An 18,281-nucleotide genomic window follows, 5' to 3' on the forward strand; every position below is an offset into this window, starting at 1 on the left:
TGGCAAAAAGAATAAAACCTTTCTTGGTAACACAGTGTTCTTGTGGAAGTTTCTAAAGCCTGTCAAACCTGTATTGCGGCATTAAAGAAATGCTTGTGTTCCTCAAAACACTCAAAAATCAGAGTTGCTGCAAAACAGCAGTATGCCTGTGAGCATTTTAGTCATTGCAGAAGCCTAATCTTGTCAGTGAGGCACTACAGAGGATGAATTTGGATAAATTCCAGCCTTCGTATGTAGAGGACTGTGTGCATCTGGACTGAGAGGAGGGTGAAAGTTGTTTTAAAGGAGAGAATGCTGAAAGATGGAAGTCCAGGAACTTCCTGGTGCTGGTGACTTGTCTTGTGTAAGTGTTGGGAGCCTGGTGACCTGATTGCTCTGTGTGGAGTATCCTTCCTTCTAGTGTTTGGGGTTTTTTTGAGCACTAACTTGGCAGTGAGTGGGGTTTTCCAAGACAAGGTCCCTTAACTGAGGTGTTTGCAAGCTCCAGAAGAGCGCTTATTGATGATTTAGGCAGTGTTTGCTGTCCAACAGCAGTAGGTGTTCATGTACTGATTAATGGTGTGCTTCAGTTGAATTACAGGTGCTAACATAAGGAAAAACTCGGGATTAGCGCTGTGATAGAAAGCGATGGAGGAAGGCCAGGGAGTCAGGGCCGTGCTGACAGCAGAAACGGGCGGCATCAGGAGCTTCACCTGCTCTGTGGGCGGGCGATGCGCTCCCCCCCACAGGCTGCCCTGCTGTGGGGAAGTGGGTGGTGCCATTCCTCCGTCACCAGTTCCTCCGCTGGGGAAAGGAACACACCAACTTTCATGCCAAGACTTCACTGCCAGTATGAATTTATTTAAATTTCAAAATTTTGAGAAGGAGCTGATGAGACTTCCCTGCCTTTACCCATTCTTGAGGATTCTGCTATGATTCTAAGTTTTGGCTGCACTTACCGCAGGTTGACAGGAAACCGCCCCGGACGCTGAGGCAGCGCCCGCCGCGGCATCCGCCCGCCCCTTCCTGCTACGTCACGCCTCGAGCGCCCGGAGAGGGCGGTGCTGCCCAATCAGAAGCCGTCCCGGCCGCGTTGGGGGCGGGCCGGGGGGCGGGGCTGGCAGCCGAGGGGCCGGGGGCGGGATGGCGGCGGCCATGGCGAGTGCGGCGGAGCGGGGGGTGCTGGTGAGTCGAGCGGGGGGCTCGCCGCTGTCGTGGCAACGGTGGAGCGGTGGCGGCCGGGACCTCCGCAGGCCCGGCCCGACCGGCCGCGCCCGGGTGGGGAGCCGCCCGCCCCGGCTGGCCCCGGGCGGCGGTGAGGCCGTGCCCTGCCCCCGGCTCCCCGCGCCTGGGCCGGGGCGGGCCGCGAGGGCCGCTGCTGCGCGGGCCCGGAGGCTCCTGCTCGGCGGCGGGGCCGTGCCGAGGTGCCCGGCCCTGGGCTCCGGGGCTGTGCTGGCCTCCGGGCCGCGGCCGCCCAGCAGGCCGTGGGCTCCGCCGGACTCTGTCTCTGCTTTAACAGCCTCCGCTTTGGTGTTCTCCCCTAAGCAGTGCAAGGGCGGGTTGCGATTGACGCCGCTCCTTGCATTGGTCTCGGCTGAGTCCAGAGGCAGGTGAGGGCTGGAGGCAGTCCTACTTACGTTAAACAATGAAATGTCTTACGTGACCTTGATTTTTTCATAGTCCAGCAGGTTGCTTGATGGAAAACCAGGCCTAGCAAATGGCAGGCAGGTATGTCAAAGCAGCCTTGTCTTGATAAAGGCAGGAAGGATGTAGACCAGTTCACATTGCAGACATCTCCGGGAACGTGAGCTGCAAGAAGTAGTGAAAAATTCCTATCTAGGGAGGGAATTCTGGAGATGCATTTGGGCTAGGCAGAAAGCCTCATGTGAAAACCAGATTTTTCTAAAATTAACGTGATTTGGAATTATATGACTAACATTCCTCAGAAATACAGATGTGTAGTGCACAAACGTGGTGAATTAACTTGGCTTAGTCTGAAATTAATACCAATGGATATAAGATCTTTTGCTGTTGCCATGGGGCTGAAAGACACTAATGATGACATAAAGTAGAAACATCTGTGTGATGACAGTGAGGTGGTGGAGCCACTAAAGGCATCTGCTTTACCCATGTGATTTCTGTTCCTTTGGGAACCTGTAGGAGAGAGAGTGTTACAGAGAACAAAAGAGCAAGGAATCCAATATGTCAATATGATGCCCAGACACCTAAAACACAATTAAATGTTGAAAGTCAGTGGTCCTGCACCCACACTGGTTTGAAGGATAACAAAGAATCCTACCTGAGTTTGTTTGTGTGTACCTGCTTTGCATGAATGTTTGTTGAAACTAAACTGTCCTTGTCCTACTCTTTGTTCAGATAACTCTTGCATAAGGTGATGACACATCAGTGAGTAGTTATTTTGTGTTTCTCATGGTGAACAGGAACTGAACCACAGGCTTAAATTTCTAAGCTGACCACACCTTTCCAGTTTTTCTGTGGGCAACCTGCTCAATTCATTCCCTTCCAGTAATTTCCATGTATCAAGTTTCTCCTTTCTTACAAGGTAGCAAGTGTCAGTCTCTTATTTGTCCCTTGTTTGCTTCTGTCCCTACTTCTCTGATGATCTTCTGCATGGGGTCTTGTGGTTTAACAGGAATTCTTAGCTGTGGTTTGAGGATCTGCTTTATACAGACTTCTCTGTAGCAGACAACTGATTGAGGCCTGAGGCGGTGTCATCAGATCTGAACCTGGTACTGACTTTGCCCAAATGATTGGGAGTCCTCAGCCTTTCCCTCCCCCCTGCCACTTTCCAGTTTAGTTTGCTTTATTTTTAGGCTGCTGTTGCTTGGTAAAATGCCCCTGGGGAGGAGGAGTAGCGTTTTAGTTTTTGTCTTTGTTTCTCATCATCTAGTTGACAACAAATTTCTCCACAAGTTGAGTCTGTTTTGCCTGTGACCATAATTGGTAAGGCATCTGCCTGTCTTTTTCCTGAGGTATGAGCTCTTCATCTCATTTCCTCCTCCTGTCCTGTTGAGGGTGGGGAGTGGGTGAGGCTGGGTGGGTGTCTGGCATCCAGCCAGCCAAGGTAAGCCCACCCCAGCAGTTAAAAAAGATACCCTAGATTTTGAAGCAGCAGGATCTGCACTTTGCTCTGAAACTCACATCCTGTGCTGCCTTTTATTTCCTACTTCTGTCATTATTGGCACAGTGATTTGTAAGATTACTGCTTTGTTAAGCAAAGTCAGAAGAAGAATGAGGACAGTTCATTTGACTGGGGTGGAGGAGTGGAAAGTAAGGCCTTTCAACAAATCAGGAAGAAGTCTTTTTCTTTTCCTTCTAGCATGCGATTTAAACATCATGGACATAGCAGTATACTTAGAACTTAAATAATTTGAATGTTTCTGAGAGATTTATTTCCAGTGTTTGACTTCTAATGATTCCACTGCTATATTTCCACAACATAGGAAGAAGAATTTAAATGGCTTTTACAAGAAGAGGTCCATGCTGTTTTGAAACAGCTGCAGGATATTTTGAAGGTAAGGTTAATTTGCTTCATCTGTTTTTTGTGTTGTGGGTTTGTTGCTCTCCCAGGTGAGGAATGGTGATAGCTTTCCCCTGGAGAGAAAAAATCTTGGTAGAGGGTGCACAGAAAGGTCCATCACGCATGTCCAGTGCTGTCCCAAGTGTTTGCTTGCTGTCTGACTCAAGGACTCATAATAAAGCTGATTTCTCTTACATTGCTCTGTTCTTGACCCTCTTTGCTGAGAGAGGTGCTTTGAAAAGGGACATGGAAGCAGACAGACCTGTCTGCCCAGCATTTGCCCGAGATTTGAATATTTTCTGGAACAGAGAATATGGATCTGCCTGTAACTCTATCATGTGATTGCAGAAACAAGCACGATAGCCTTTAGCTGGCAAGCTACTACTTGTGCAGTAATTAGTAGCATGCACTCTCCCCATTCAAAACCATCCTTACCTCCATATACCCACTTCTCTGATGGCACCTGCCCCTTTCAGAGGCATCAAGTGTTCAGCTGAACCAGGTCTTCAGCCCCTTTTGCCAGCCTAAGCGTGGGCTGCCAGGTTTGGCTCTTTCCAGGCAGCCAGGCAGTGAACTGGCCAAGGGGGATTGTGCGCACGAGAGTTTGCCACTTTCCTGCTAGGTTAGTTTTCAGCAGGCCCAGCCCCTTAACACTGAGGTTTTGGTGGGGGTTAGTGGGTGATGCAAGAGCAGGGCAAAAATGTAGAGGTGAGGGACAGCTGCCAGAGGGAGTAGGAGTGTTGTAGTGCTGACCCAGGATGTGACTCAGTAGCAGGTGACAACCTGAAGTATCTGTAAATACAGTATCTGTTTTGAAGACTTTGTTACAGTTTTAAGGGTGAAGTGTGATTAAAGGACAGTCACCAGCCAGTATAACCGGTCATGAGTGCTGGTTTTCACTCCAAACTTCCCATGGGGGTATGGGACCTGTGGTGCTTGCGCTGGGCAGCCTGGGCAGCAAGCGTGTTGAGAAAGGGGCAGCAGCACAGCGCCTGAGGACAGGCAGGGACGGGCTGTGCAGAGTGCCCTTCCTGCTGCGGGCAGCTTGACAACCGCTCTGGGCACTGCCCACCTTGCCTGGCTCCGGGTTATGGAGCTGGAGCGTGGGATTTCCAACGCCTTTTGTCATGAACGGCACGCACTGAGCCTTCTCACAGGCTGTGTGCTGTCCTGCAGGAGGATGAGCGAAATTCTGTGTGCTTATCCTGGTTTGGGCTGAAATAGAGTTAATATTCCTTTTCAGGGACTAGATGAGTGCTGTGTTTTGCATTTAGCTTTGGGTTTGGTATGAGAAGAATGTTGATAGCACACTGATGTTTTCAGCTGCTACCGAGACTTCAGGGACTCTCCGACTCCCCGTGTCCTGCCCGTGCGCAAGGGCACAGGGAGCAGGGAGGGAGCACGGCCACAGCACCAGACCCAAATTGGCCAATGAAATATTCCATATCATGGAATGTCATGCTCACTATATAGAGGAGGGGTGGTTGGGAAGGAGCTCTCTCTCTCTCGCTTTCAGGATTGTGATTGCAAGATTTTGGTATCTTGGGGTCGCTGGCCGGGAACGGGCTGGGGATTGGTTAGTGGGTGGTGAGCAATTACATTGTGCATTGCCTGTTTATATATTTCTTTTTTTTTCTATCATCATCATTGTTCTCGTTTTATTGCCATTGTTGAACTGTTCCTATCTCAGCCTGCGAGTCTCCCTGCACCCCTCTAATCCCCTCCCCCATTCCCAGGTGGGGAGGGGGAAGGGAGGGTGACCAGCTGCGGGGGTTGGTTGCTGACCAGGCTCAAACCACGACAGTGCTCTGCTAGGTGGGTTGTGGGAGGCGTGCAAAGGTGACCACTCCACAATTCGCCACTTGCCAGTGTCTGTATATCTGCTTTTGCCTTGTCTTTGTTCCTGGCTTGTGGTGGGCTGGGCCCAGGTGGATGCTGTAGCACTCACTATGTCCTCTCTTGGTCAGGAGGCCTCTCACCGGTTTGCCCTGCCCGCCAGCGGCTCGGGAGGAGCTGTCAAGCAGGAGAACTTTGTGCTGAGCACAGCGGGGTGAGTGGTCGTGGCGGGCAGTGGGCTGCGGCCGCTCTGCCCCGCTCCCCGCCGTGCCCCTCTTTGTGCCGGGGGGCTCCCCCTGCAGCGAAGGGCGCTGTTCCGTGGGTGCCTGCGGCAAAGGTCTGCACGGCCCCACCAGAGCAAAGGGGTTTGCTCTAAGACCAGATTTCACCTCAAGGAAAACAAGTGAACAAACTTATGGCAGGTTACTATGACGGTCTGTAGCCATGCTCCAGGGGCTGCCTTAGCCAGACGTGTGGTGTTTCCTACTGACACCTATGACGTAGTCATTGATTCCCAACCACACGCTGGTATGTTGCATCAGTGTGCTGCTGTCAGCAGTTTTGCCAAGGGGCATATTTCTGATTCTGGGCACAGGGATTTGCAGTTAACAAGACTTCAGTTCTGCTCTTAGCTCAATTTTTGACTCTGACTATGGACAAATCTTAACTTCTGTCCTAACCTCCCTAAAATAGCAATAATAAATCTACTTGGCACAGAGCAAACAGACCTGTGTAGAAGGTGCTATAGAAGTGCACTTCTGCAATAGCTGTCCATTTTTTGATCTTCAGCATAGGTCTCAGCCTTGAATAGTTGCACTCTGGCAGAGGTTGCAAGCTTGTTGCAAAGTGGGAGACCTTGGTCCTTAGAAACAGCATGGTGAGCATTTTATAGAATGATGCAGTGATTCTGTATTGGGTTTGAATGTTGCTTTCTTCAGATCTTGAAGTATTAAAGTTGATTCTAGTTTTCATTCGTCGTTGCAAGGCAGATCTTAAAAAGTGTTGATCTAAAGAGTCTCTGTGTAGTGTATTAAAATGTAAAATATGGCTCAACTGAGTTCTTGAAGGCCCAGGTGCTTCAGTTTTCCCCCACTGTTCACTGTAAATGTGAGCCATCTTGCAGGACCTTTTAAAGGGTTTGAGGTGTGGGTATTTTTTTTTTTTTTTTTTTCTTGTTGGGGGGTTGGGCAGGGTGGAGTTTGTAGCTTTCAACTCCCATATGGACCATGTAGCACTCCAATGTCATTAATTCATCTAGTATCTTGTGTTTGTGCCTACTAGAGCTGTCTGTAACAGCAACCAAAGTGTTGATAGGTAATACACAAAATAAGCTTGGGAACAGAAAGGAACATAATGCTTTAGGCAGGGCAGTTAGGGTGAGGTGGCTCATAAGGAATACCACAGTAGCTGGCTGCAAGCCAAGACCTGGGGACTTGAAAGTGTGTGTAGAGTTCATCTACTTCCCCCAGCTAAAGGAAGAGAACTTGGCTAGCTACACGAGACAGGGAGGTTCAGTGTCAAGTTGGAAATTTTGGTAGGTGTCTCTTGCCTCCTGTGACTTGTGTTGCCCAAATCCTTCTTCTCATTCCAGCACAGACCAGGTAAAAGGTGTGTTGACGCTGCAGGGAGATGCCCTGTGTCAAGCTGTGAGTACTTGCCATGCTTCTTGCTTTGTGGTACCATCAAGGGGTGGGAGTCATCTTTATTACACTTTGATGACCTCAAGGGAGAGGTCATCCTTGTTATGCTTTACCAGGGACTGGTAAGTATTCTTTGTCAGTGTTCCCTAACAGGCCTTAAAACCTTAATGTTTCAGCAGCTGTTGAAATTTGCCAAGATCCAGCATCTATCACCCCTTCCCCCAACACACACACTCTCTGGTGAGTGGTGGAATCAACTTTTATGGGGATTCCTTGCTTTTACCACATTTGTTGTGTAATATCAAATTTCCTTGGGGGTCTTTTGAGATGAGGTCCTGTGTCCTGCCTGGATCAAATTCAATAAATGCCTTTCAACTTATCCTTTGTATTAACATCTTCCTGTAGGAAGACCGAAGTTCTGGCTGTGCCAGGACTGCTGCAAGCAGCTTGCCAAGACAGTCTGGGAGACAGAATGGAGTGAGACTGGCAGTCTTTATGTTCTGCATATTGGCGGTTGTCTGCTCTCATGTGTGTGTTTGTTTCTTTCTTCAAGGACGTTAATCTGAAAATGCCCAGAAATAATCAGCTCCTGCATTTTGCGTTTCGGGAAGACAAGCAGTGGAAATTGCAGCAGGTACTGTTAACTTTAGATGCCTACCCCTCTGTAACATCTACACTCTCCAAGCAGTAGCTGTTGCCCCTTGCTTTCTCAGAAAGAAGGTTGTGTCTGTCCTCCATTGGCTCCAGTGATAAAGGCTAAGGGAGGAAGCAGGTGCAATTAAACTCAGTTATGTTGTTAGAAGAGAGAGGTGGGTTCTGCTTCTTCCTGAAACCAGCGAGCTGAAGGCTGTCTGGATAGCAGTCATAATCCTTTAAAAGGAGTGCCTAGGGTACCTGTGCAGTACTGGACTTGTGTCTGCTTATAAAACCCAGGCTAGCAGGATGAAGAGCAACTTCAGAGGTTTTGAGTAGCTTGCTCTCATTCTCTTACAGAAGCATTTCTTTATGCTGAGAACAAATCTCACTGCATTGTGCTCTTGTAGCATAGCTGAGCTCCCTCAGTTAAGGAGTTAAAGGGTTGTGGCTCTCCAGAACATTGAATTTCTTTCCCATCATTTTGCTGGGAGATACCTGATTTCAGGACCTGATCCTAGTGCCTGATCTTGGAGACATAGTTTCTCATGCTTACTTTGTCATACCCGAGTAGGTCGGAGAAGGATGTATTCCATGTGCGTCACTACTCTATGGCTTAGATTTTTCTAGGTGATCAGTGCATTTGGTCTTGAGTGCAGCTTCCAGCGGCTGCTTTGGCAGCAAAGTGAAAGCTCTACCTGGTAACTTTGTGGAAATCTAGAAAATTGTATACTTGAGATGTTAAAGCCAAACTTGACTGAGTTTGTTTATGCCAAGGCATAGGAAGATTTTGTGATAACACTCAGCAGTGCATCCTATTTTGTGTGTGTTTTGTACTGCTTCCTGGTTGATAGGCTTCTACCAGCTTTTATAGAAAGCACCTTCCTTTGTTTACTTGGAAGAGTTTTATGTTCTAATGTTATTCAGATGTGGAATGTGAGTGCCTAAAGGACTCTGCACAGAAGCATTTACAGTGATTATGTGGAGATCTCTGTCCTGTCTGAATTAAAAGGTAGCATCTTGAAGTATTGTGAGTTTCTTCCCTTAGTGAGTGGTGCCAGTTGGAGTTTTGTGCCAAGTCTCTGTGCAAAGTAAAATCATTGGTAAGAAATTGTAGTATAGGCACATTTTTAAGGAATGCAAGTGCAGGCGAATAAGTTTTGAGGAACTTGATTAGAAAACAGAGCAAAATCAAGGAGGAATAGAAATGAAACAAGTCCTTATAATAGCAGGATTAGCACTGCTGGGTTGGATAACACTGCAAGTGTAATTTAGCCTGCTTGAAAGCATCTGGGAGTCGTAAAGGCATGATATTTGGAGATGCTATAGCCCATGTGCCTGCAGAATCTCTCTGCAGTCTGATAGTGGACTTTGTAATCTCTCTCTTCTCTCTGTAGCCTCCAGTGCCTTGTGCTTTCTAAAGAGCAGAGCTATTCTATGATCCCTGATCTCTGGATGAGAAGGAAACAGTGCTCAGATCTATGCCAGGGAGGCTTCTACAAGGATAAGCTGGCATATGGGGTTGCTAGGGAGCAATGTAGATGTATCAAACTACAAATATCCCAGGCTGTGTTAACCATCTCCCAGCAGCCACCTCTCATACAAGTTTACCTGTTTACCTTTTCCATTTATTGTACCCTCTGATTTACCCCTTTGCTTTTTTTCAATTTTCCTACTGCTTGCCTGAAACTGAACACAAGTCACTTTCTCCCAGGGCCATCTTCTTCTTCCTCTGGTTTGTCCTTGCTCCCATGAAAGCACTGGGATAGACCTGTCAATCCTGCATTGATAATTGTCTCGTGGCTGCACGCCGTCTTGCCTAAGAGTGACTTAAGCTAGCTGTGTCCTTAGTCTGATCAAGTTCCACACAAGCGGCGTGATGGCAGCTTCCTGATAACTTCCTGGAGATAACTCTCAACCCCAACAGTTTAGAAGGACTCTGGAATACTGCCAGAGATGCTGTATTAGATACCAATGTTTGCTGCTTATTACTGCTCTTGATGTAATTTACGTCATTGGTTTTAGCTCTAATAGTTTCTAAGGAATAAATCATTATTTGTGTTGCTAGACCTGACTGCCATACACCATCAACAGTGAGGATTTCTACCTGAACAGTTATGATCAGAATCGTCACAGGATGAGAGTGCCTGATGTCACTGTTCCTTCAGGGCAGCAGCAATATTCTTATTGACAGTCCAGGTTGTAGCTGTCAGGCTGTTCTGTATCTTCAGTCCTTGAGTGAAGAACCCAATAATGCATCTGAGCAACAGTGATAGATTAGTGTTATGAGTGTCTTGTACTCAGAGAGAAATGGCCCCAATGTTGGAGAAGTCAGCATTTTCTTAGGGCCAACAAGGTAATCAGGGAAACCTCTACTTCCTAGAGTGTATTATAGAGAGCGTTTATTTAATAGGGCTGCATTTGTGCCTTTGCAGATCCAGGATGCTAGAAACCATGTTAACCAGGCCATTTACCTCCTTGTGAACAGAGATGTAAACTACCAGTTCAAAACAGGCTCAGAGGTTCTCAAGGTGAGGAGAAAGCTCTTTCTACTTGGGTAGGAGCATGCATTTTTCTTCCCTCCATTTGTTGCTTTAAACACAGTTAATGCATATTACTGTCCTGGGTCTCTTACTGGAAAAGGATTCCCCAGTTGTACCCATATGTACCTGTGACGAGGAGTATCCATGTGACCTCATATTTGATATTAATCTGTACCAGTTTAGCATCAATAACAGGGCTGTACGTCATGGTGAACAGTAATCTGAGCAGTTGGTGCCCTGTTGCACAGCAGCGGTATTCTGGGAGCATCTCCCTTGACTTTTTTTTTGGATGATTGTGGTTACACAGCTCATGCTTTTCTCTGTCAGCGAGTGCTTTTGGTGAGAGAAGAAACGAGGCAGTCATCAGCAAACAAAAGATTACAGTTAGTACTCTTGATTTACTGATGATTTGAAAGTGACTTCTCACTTCCCAGTAGTAGTTGACGCTGTCTGATACAGACCAGCTGCTGTGTGGCAATAAAGCCCAGCCCTCTGCTTGGAAGCACATTCTGAAGGTTCCAGAGTTTGACTTACCCATCAGAATATCAAATGTGAGAAAGCTAAACCATTTTAGTCTCCACATGGGCAAGAGCTGCTAATAGGAAGAAGCTAGGTAATAAAAGTATTGCCTTTTTACTTTTGCATGGAAGTAGGGAATAGAAATTAGTCATAATATAAAATGCCTTCATCTTGGGAGTTGTGAGCTGTGTAACAGACATATGTTGCTTCCCACTTTTTCTGGAAAAGGTCTACCTGAATAGAGCCTTTGAACGGTGGTTTCTGACAGGATTGGACTGACAGTGAGCTGGTTCTTTTCTCTAGTGCCCTAACTCATAGATAGTTATGAACAGAGGAGGCCCATTCAGCAGTCGTTGTACCCATGATGTGGGAATGGGGAGAACTAGAACACAGCTTGTTTTTCCTTAATGCCTGCTCCTCGGAAGAGCTGATGATGAGTTTGTTGATGCTTTTGTGGCATCGATAATTGATCTCATGTTCTCTTCTTACTCTTCTAATGAATAGCTGTTCTCTCTTCACTCTCTGGTATTAAACACTCCGGGCCTGTCTCACAGGTGTCTGTGACAGTGGTAACAGTTAAACTGTATTTATGCAGGAGCCACTCCTTCCCAGTAAGTCCCTGGATTCCTGGAAGGGTGAGGGGCTGAGGGTGGTGATTGTAACCCTTGCAAAAGGCTGTAGGCTTCTGTAGCACACTATCTAGAGCTCAGCAGTGTATGTTATTTTGTAGCTTATGGATGCTGTGATGCTACAACTCTCGAGAGCCCGAAATCGGCTTACCACTCCAGCCACTCTGACTCTACCAGAGATTGCCTCCAGTGGTCTCACAGTAAGTATGTGGTGGTCTAGATTTCCATATAGTCTGTCAGCATGCAACAGTTAGGAAATTGTGCTGCATCCTGATGGAAATGGATTTCTGAAGTGTCTCTTGAGGGAGAAAGAGAGAGCTGAAGCGGGTGCAAACCCTGAGCATTTTTGGCTGCTCTGTATCCTCCTGTGGGAAAGCAGATGACTTGGGCACAAGGACTCTGGTTTTCAGAGACGAAGTTTTGTTCTCTGCCCAGGAATCTTGTCCAGGGATGATTTGCCTTTGTGAACACTGCTCCATCCTCTCTTGTCACCATCATGCACACACCATTTGATCAGGTGCAGCAAGAGGAATAACCATTGCCTGTGAGCTGCTCAGTCTTTGTTTCTTTTCCAGTGTCCTTCTTCCTGTGGGATAACTGTAGTATGGCTTAGAAAAAGGTAGCGATTTACCAGCATTAGAAATAATGGTTCTTTCACTGACAAAGAAACCACTTATTTTCTCACCAGAAAATGTTCACCCCTGCTCTGCCTCCAGACATCCTTGTGAATTTCTATATTAACCTGAATAAGCTGTGCCTGACTGTCTACCAACTCCACCTGCTGCAGCCCAGCACAACCAAGGTGACATCTCCTACCCTTGTTTATTTACCTCTCCCTACATCTCACTGTAAGGTGATCGCACTGCTACATAGTGCAATGTTATGTGCATAAGATAACACAGAAATGACTGTAAATGGTGTTAAGTGTCTCTGTTTAGATCTGATGCAGACAGAACACTGGCTCTAAATCTAGTGTGGGTCATAGCCCAGAAGAAAATACCAGTGCTCTGGAGAAATCCAGTAACTGTTTTTTTTTGACAATTAATGCTTTATCTTACAATACAGTTTGGTAATTTTGCATAATTTTGGAAGGGCATAAATGTATTAATTCGGTTTCATCAAAGTAGCATCTTGGGCTTTCTGAATGGAGTTTCGATGGATACTTTTCTGCTTCACCTGTTGCCTCTGGGTTAGTTTGATATCCTGTAAAACCAGAATTAAATTCTTTAGCTTTATGAAATGCAGTCCTTCCATAAGGATTGTTTTTCCTAAAATCTATCTTTTGTTTTTCTTCTGGATATTCTGATCTTATTTTTGTGGTGCTAAAATTTGGAGCTAAGTTGGGCTCATCCACTGTGTAGAATTTTTTTTCATGAAGGAGCAGCAAGAGATCAAGTGACGTGGATTCCATACGAATGGAGTATTCAGGCAGATGCAGTATAGACATTTCTTGATGCCAGGCTACTGAAAGTGCAAACCTTAAATGTCTTCCTTCTAAGTAGTTTGTTTACTGCATCAAAATCCTAATGACCTTTTCCTTCTCCTCTAGAACTTCAAACCTGCTGGAGGGTCCATTTTACACAACCCTGGAGCCATGTTGTAAGTACAGTCACTACAAGGACTGTGTAACAGGTGGAGGAGTATGCAGAGGATGAGATCCAAATGGCTGGATGCAGTTTTGACTGTAGCATCTGTTAAGTGGAGAATCTGGACTGAGTCACTTGCTGTTGCTGTGCCTGTGAAGTCACAGGTGCCATAATGGTGTTTCTTTAATGATTCAGTCATAAAGGCCCAAAGATGTGACTTTCCAGTATACAACCGCCACACACAGTGCCACGAGTTTGTCTAGAGATGAGAGTTGTCAGTTAAAGTGAATATTAGGTTATTAGTGTTGCTATCTGCATTTCCTGCCTTTGTGTCTCTCGGGAAAGTTGTAAAGTTTCTACCTTAAACGTATTAGATTTAGCTTAACTCTGAATCTGATCAGAGGTAGATTCAGAGTTTGCATTCTGTTAACTTTACCAGGTGCTGTTTTAAATGTAGTAGAAATATTAGTGGTATCTTCTGTGAGAATGGAGGACAGTTGAGTTTTGTGTTCTGTGCTGTTGTGTGTAAAACTGTGCTCTTTTTTTTCCCCCACTCCAGTGAGTTTGGCAACCAGCGGTATGAAGTCAGCCACGTCCATAAAGTGGAATGTGTTATACCATGGTTAAATGATGCCCTTGTCTTCTTCACAGTTTCACTGCAGCTTTGCCAGCAACTGAAGGACAAGGTAATAGCCATAGAGAAGAGGCTTTGCTTTTAACTCTGGATTTTGAGAGGACCTCAGATCTCCTAAAAATCTGAGGTGGTATTATTCTGTACAACTTATAAACTTGAAAACAAGCAATGAATCAATGCTCTGGAGCCAGGGAGCTGGCTGGCACTGCCTAGCAGACAGCCATCTGGGATAAGTGTAGTAGTGTGGCAGATGTGTTTGCTGAACTGGTGACCTGAAGGAGAGGAGCAGATAGACACTTTTGTGTTCTCAGTAATGATCTGGATGTGAGGAAATGCCAGGGTGCTGGAGAGGAGGTATGGAGACCTCAGCAAACTAGGTTCTAGTAGACCAGTGTTCAGTTCCAGCTCTGCAGCTGACCTGGGTGCCAGCTTGAGCCAGTAACTTTGTGCTCCCAGTCTCTTCAGTGGCAACAGCAGCAAATCTGCTCTTGTGCAATGCAGTACTGGTGTGCATAATGCTGTAAAGTTCAATCTTTACACACCTATTATATGCTCTTTCTTCTATGGCCCAAGGGATACAGGAACTTAACTGCTTTTCTTGCTTTCCAGATCTCTGTTTTCTCCAGTTACTGGAACTACAGACCGTATTAATTCTCTGTGAAGTCTCTGGGCCCTTACAGCACTTCCAGCATCTCCCTGTTTGTTTTCAACATGCCAGCTGAGTCCAGGTCAGCCTGAGGAGTGCTGTGGTTTTCTACCATGTGGCCTTCCACAGGGTAGGGTCAGTGTGTCCAGAGACACAATTTTAGTAACCTGGGACTGCTGCATAAACAGGGCACCAAGCAATGCTGTGTGGTTGGTGAAAGCTTCCGCCTGTCTTCGTTCTCATATGCATTGCGTGGCTTGTACTTTTCAAGACTGATGAATTACAGTGGCCTGTTACAAGGGATGGGGAGCTGTGGGCTACTCTCACTAACTGTATTTGCACACAGTGCTGTAACTAACTGCTGGACTGTGAACTGGCTGGGAGGGGATTAAGACAGACTGATTTAACACACCACTGAAAGTGTAGGGCATGTTGCTTCGTGTAGTGAAATGTGTTGTGATCTGGTTCAGCTGTGGTTATGACTAGCACTGGGCTTCTCCCTCTCCTATCTGTTCTGTCCATGCCTGTGTTAGTGATTCCCCCTTGGGGATATTCTTACTTGCTGCTGTTTGAACTCTTTTTTTTCCCTGGCATCAATGTGATAATATTTTTTTTTTTTTTTCCTAAGCCAATTGGGCCAATTGGTTTTTTCCAGGTTTAGTATCTTGTTTTCACTGCCAGCCTTTGGAGCTGCCTCAGTACCTTAAGCACAGCTGTGCAGTCTCACATCCTGTCATTAAACCCAAAGTGAGTACCACATTGTTACTATGATTTGCTGCCTGTCCATGGATGCTACAGTATGTAACTCATCCCTCTAGCCATTGATAACTGTGAAATAAAGATCCTCAGACCTGCCATTTTCCTGTGGGCTGTCAGTGCTGAGAATGAAAGAGTATCAAAGATTATGTGTTGTCTTACAAATGAGTGGCTGTTCTTAGTTATGCATGCTGGATTACTGTTTGCATTACCGGGAGAACAGTAGTGGTCTCTGAAGGCAGATCTGGGCAGCTCTTCGAAGGCTGGTACTGGTTTGTGTAGCCTCAGGTCAGTGCTGTCTGACACTTGAGTACTACTTAAAGTACTTCATCAAACTTCCCTTGACCATCATGTTTGGAAGAGGCTGTAGGTGGAGCTTAACAAAGGAAGCATTACCTGTCTCCTGCTTGGCTTCAGCTAGCCCTGTCCAGCCTGTGTTTCCGGTGGCTTTCCTCACTGGAGTACCTGATGCAGGAGCTACATGTGTGCTGAGGTGAAGACTGCAGGCTCACCGAGATCCCTATAAAATGTCAGGGCCATTGGAGCCTATCTTCACAGCTCTCCAGTGCACTGTGCTCAAAGGGAAGACATCACAGAATCACAGAACAGTTGAAGTTGGAAGGGAACCTCTGGGCTCTATCTGGTCCAATTCCCCTGCTCAAGCATGGCCACCCAAAGCTGTTGTCCCAGGACCATGTCCAGATGGCTTTTGAATAGCTCCAAGGATAGAAACTAGAGGTAGGTATGTTGCTTTGCTTTTCTTTTTTTTTTTCCCCTGCATAGATCTCTGCTCTGGACACGTGCGGCCTACCTTGTCTGTGACCTCCCTTTCTGTCCCTTTGTGAGATCCCTTGGATCCTGAGTGTGTTAGTGACAGCTTTGTTACTGCTGCAGCCTCCTTCTCTGAGGACTTGATGCTTGGTGCTGTGCTTGGTGTAACACATGCTAGTATTACAGGTTGCAGGCAGTAATAGATCCTACAAACGAGTATCAGGCTGTGACTGATGGATGTCTTTGTTAGTAAGTAATGAAAAGTGGAAGGTAGAGAGGCCTGGATGGGCTGATGCAATAGCAAGCCCATTACTGATTCCAGTCAATTAGCCTTATGACTATCTGCAGTCATGGCCCTGGGTGTGCATTTACCAGCCCTTGCTCTGTTCCAGGCCATTCTCTGCCTAGAAAGTGGTTGTGTGTGTGTGAACTGCTCACTATTAACAGCTTCTTGGATGAGATTATTTTTATAGTTAATAACCTCTCTAGAGCTGTCTGTGCTGCTCTTTAACCCTCCCTGTGTGTGGAGGAGGCTCCTTTTCTAATTCACACTAGTGTGTGCAGACCAATCAGTGTCGCCACATCCTTTCCAACTCAGCTTCCTGCTGATAGGGATATCACATGCAACCCAGTGTATCTTGTTTTCTTTTGATAAAAACAGTCGTCTTCAGTTCTGGAGGGCAGGAGTCTGCAAAATGGAATACCTGTCCTGATTCCAGCTCTGATGCACAGTGGCTGTGTGGTGAGGACTGCTAGATGGCAGTGGCAGCTGCTACAGAACACTGCCTAGGTTACTCTTACAGAACAGGGTAACAGCAAGGTAGTTGTGGGATTCGACAGAAGAGGCTGGCCCTGAGCTGGTACTCAGTGGTTTGAAAGATAAAGCAAGAGTCCACCAACTAAAAGACTTGACAGTCTGTTGTGGTTTGAGCCCAGAGGGTGACTTAGCACCATGCAGCTGTTTATTCACCCCTTCCCTTCTCAGGAACAGGAAGGAGAAAATGAAGAAAAAAAGGCTCAGGAATCCAGATAAGGACAGGGAGGGGTGGCTCACCCATTACAGTCACGGGCAAAAGATGGTCTCCTTAGGGGAGGAAAAAGAACATTGATTTTTAATTCAAACACTAACAAAGACAATACTTAACAGACAAGGTGGGACAGTGAGAAGCATAACAACATCCAACTACACCTCCCCTCCCTTCTCCCCGGGCCCAGCTCTGCTCCCCATCTCTCCCCCTCTTCCCCTATCAGTGCAGGGGCAGGGGATGGGGGTTACAGCCAGCTCGCCGCTCCTTCCTTCTCGGGAGGTGGGGGGAACGCCGCCCAGCCCTCCCCTGCTCCCCGGGGCTCCCCTCTCACTGCACACAGGCCTCCAGGAACCTTCTCTGGCGTGAGGCCTCCTCACGGGCCGCAGCCGTTCCCGAGCTGCTCTGTCCTGGCTCACCCCCGCGTGTTGCAGTCCTCCCAGCGCCGAACCACAACAGCGGGGGCTGCTTCTCCCCTCAGAGTCCCGGCCTACTTTAAGCACAGCCATCTGTCCCTCGAGTGGCTTTCTCCACAGGCTTCAGGTCGACCTCTGCTCCACCACTGACCTCCATGGGTGGCAGTGGGGGGCGGCTCTGCCCTCTCCCCATGGGATAGAGGGCTCTGCTCTGGCGCACCTCCCCGCTTCTTTCTTCCTTCTACTGTCCTGGGCGTTCATCCTTCTCGTAACTCCTCCTCACAAGTCTTAAATCACTTCCTGGTTCTCCTTCTTACATACGTTATCACAGAGGTGCAGCCACTGCCACTAATTGGCTCAGCCCTGGCCAGAGGTGGGTCCGACTTGCAGCCGGGGAGCTTCAAGAAGCTTCTCACAGGTACCACTGCTGTGGCCTCCTCCCCTGCTACCAAAAACCCCACCGCTCAAGCACAGCATACAGTTTACCTCTTTTTCCCCACTAAACCGAGTGCAGAAGAAAATTTCCAAGGTGCTAAGGGCTCGGCTTTTGCAGCCCAGTGAGGTTGGCACTGGGTTTGCTACTGGCAGCCCACCCTTCCCTTTGCAAATGCAACTCAAACGTGCTGCGGGCCACAATCTCTGGCAAGTGCTTGGCAGCACAAGGTGTATGTGAAGTTTGAGCTGCTCTGCAGTACTGCAAGGGCTTTTGATTGGTACATGCACTGATGAATGCTGCTGTGCAACTGGAGCAGAATGAAGTTATGGGATTGTCTGCCTTTTCCTGGGCTGGGTTTTTATTCTCTTTTTTAGCTTCCTTTGTTCTGTGTAGTTCTGAGAACTATGAAGCTATAGTTCTCATGAGCAAAACATTTCCTCACGGCACCTTTCTTTTTCCCTTTTGTCCAGGGAATCTCTACTTAGTCTTCAGGGGATAGAAGTCTGCTGCTTAGATCCACTGGGTGCCTGCTTTTGATGGGTCCAGCAGCTGAGTTGCTGCTGCCTGGATGCTGCTGGTTTTGAAACCAGAGAAGGCATTGGTCCATGAGCCTCTGCTGCTGCGCTTCTACGTACCCTTCGAAAAGGAATTAGAGTTGCCCAAACTAAGATGGAGAAGACACTTGCTAGGC

The 18,281-nt window shown here is 47.2% G+C and overlaps 1 protein-coding gene across 5 annotated transcripts; it reads left to right on the top strand.

Annotated features, from left to right (window-relative positions):
- The first annotated feature begins 1,103 nt into the window (after window positions 1–1,103).
- ROGDI (rogdi atypical leucine zipper) lies at window positions 1,104–15,043 on the top strand. Of its 5 annotated transcripts, none has more exons than XR_006165865.1 (12): window positions 1,104–1,164; window positions 3,444–3,515; window positions 5,488–5,570; window positions 6,948–7,002; window positions 7,550–7,630; window positions 10,065–10,160; window positions 11,422–11,520; window positions 12,009–12,122; window positions 12,870–12,919; window positions 13,466–13,592; window positions 14,150–14,268; window positions 14,815–15,043. XR_006165865.1 is itself a non-coding variant. In XM_042798749.1 (11 exons), the coding sequence occupies exons 1-11, from the start codon at window positions 1,123–1,125 to the stop codon at window positions 14,189–14,191; spliced, it is 861 nt and encodes a 286-aa protein (XP_042654683.1). In that variant the 5' UTR covers window positions 1,104–1,122; the 3' UTR covers window positions 14,192–15,043. The 5 variants fall into 5 exon arrangements, 3 of the variants coding, with proteins under 3 accessions (XP_042654683.1, XP_042654684.1, XP_042654685.1); XR_006165866.1 differs by having other exon boundaries at window positions 14,842–15,043; XM_042798749.1 differs by having other exon boundaries at window positions 14,150–15,043.
- Window positions 15,044–18,281: the final 3,238 nt, after the last annotated feature.

This window comes from Tyto alba, unplaced genomic scaffold (genome assembly GCF_018691265.1).
Source record: "Tyto alba isolate M040663 unplaced genomic scaffold, T.alba_DEE_v4.0 Super-Scaffold_28, whole genome shotgun sequence".
NCBI lineage: Eukaryota > Metazoa > Chordata > Aves > Strigiformes > Tytonidae > Tyto > Tyto alba.

Coding starts and splice junctions, on each gene's coding strand:
- ROGDI (XM_042798749.1), top strand. CDS start 1,123: ATGGCGGCGGCCATGGCGAGTGCGGCGGAGCGGGGGGTGCTG. Junction 7,631..10,064: donor AGCAGTGGAAATTGCAGCAG/GTACTGTTAACT, acceptor GTGCCTTTGCAG/ATCCAGGATGCTAGAAACCA. Junction 12,123..12,869: donor TGCAGCCCAGCACAACCAAG/GTGACATCTCCT, acceptor CTTCTCCTCTAG/AACTTCAAACCTGCTGGAGG.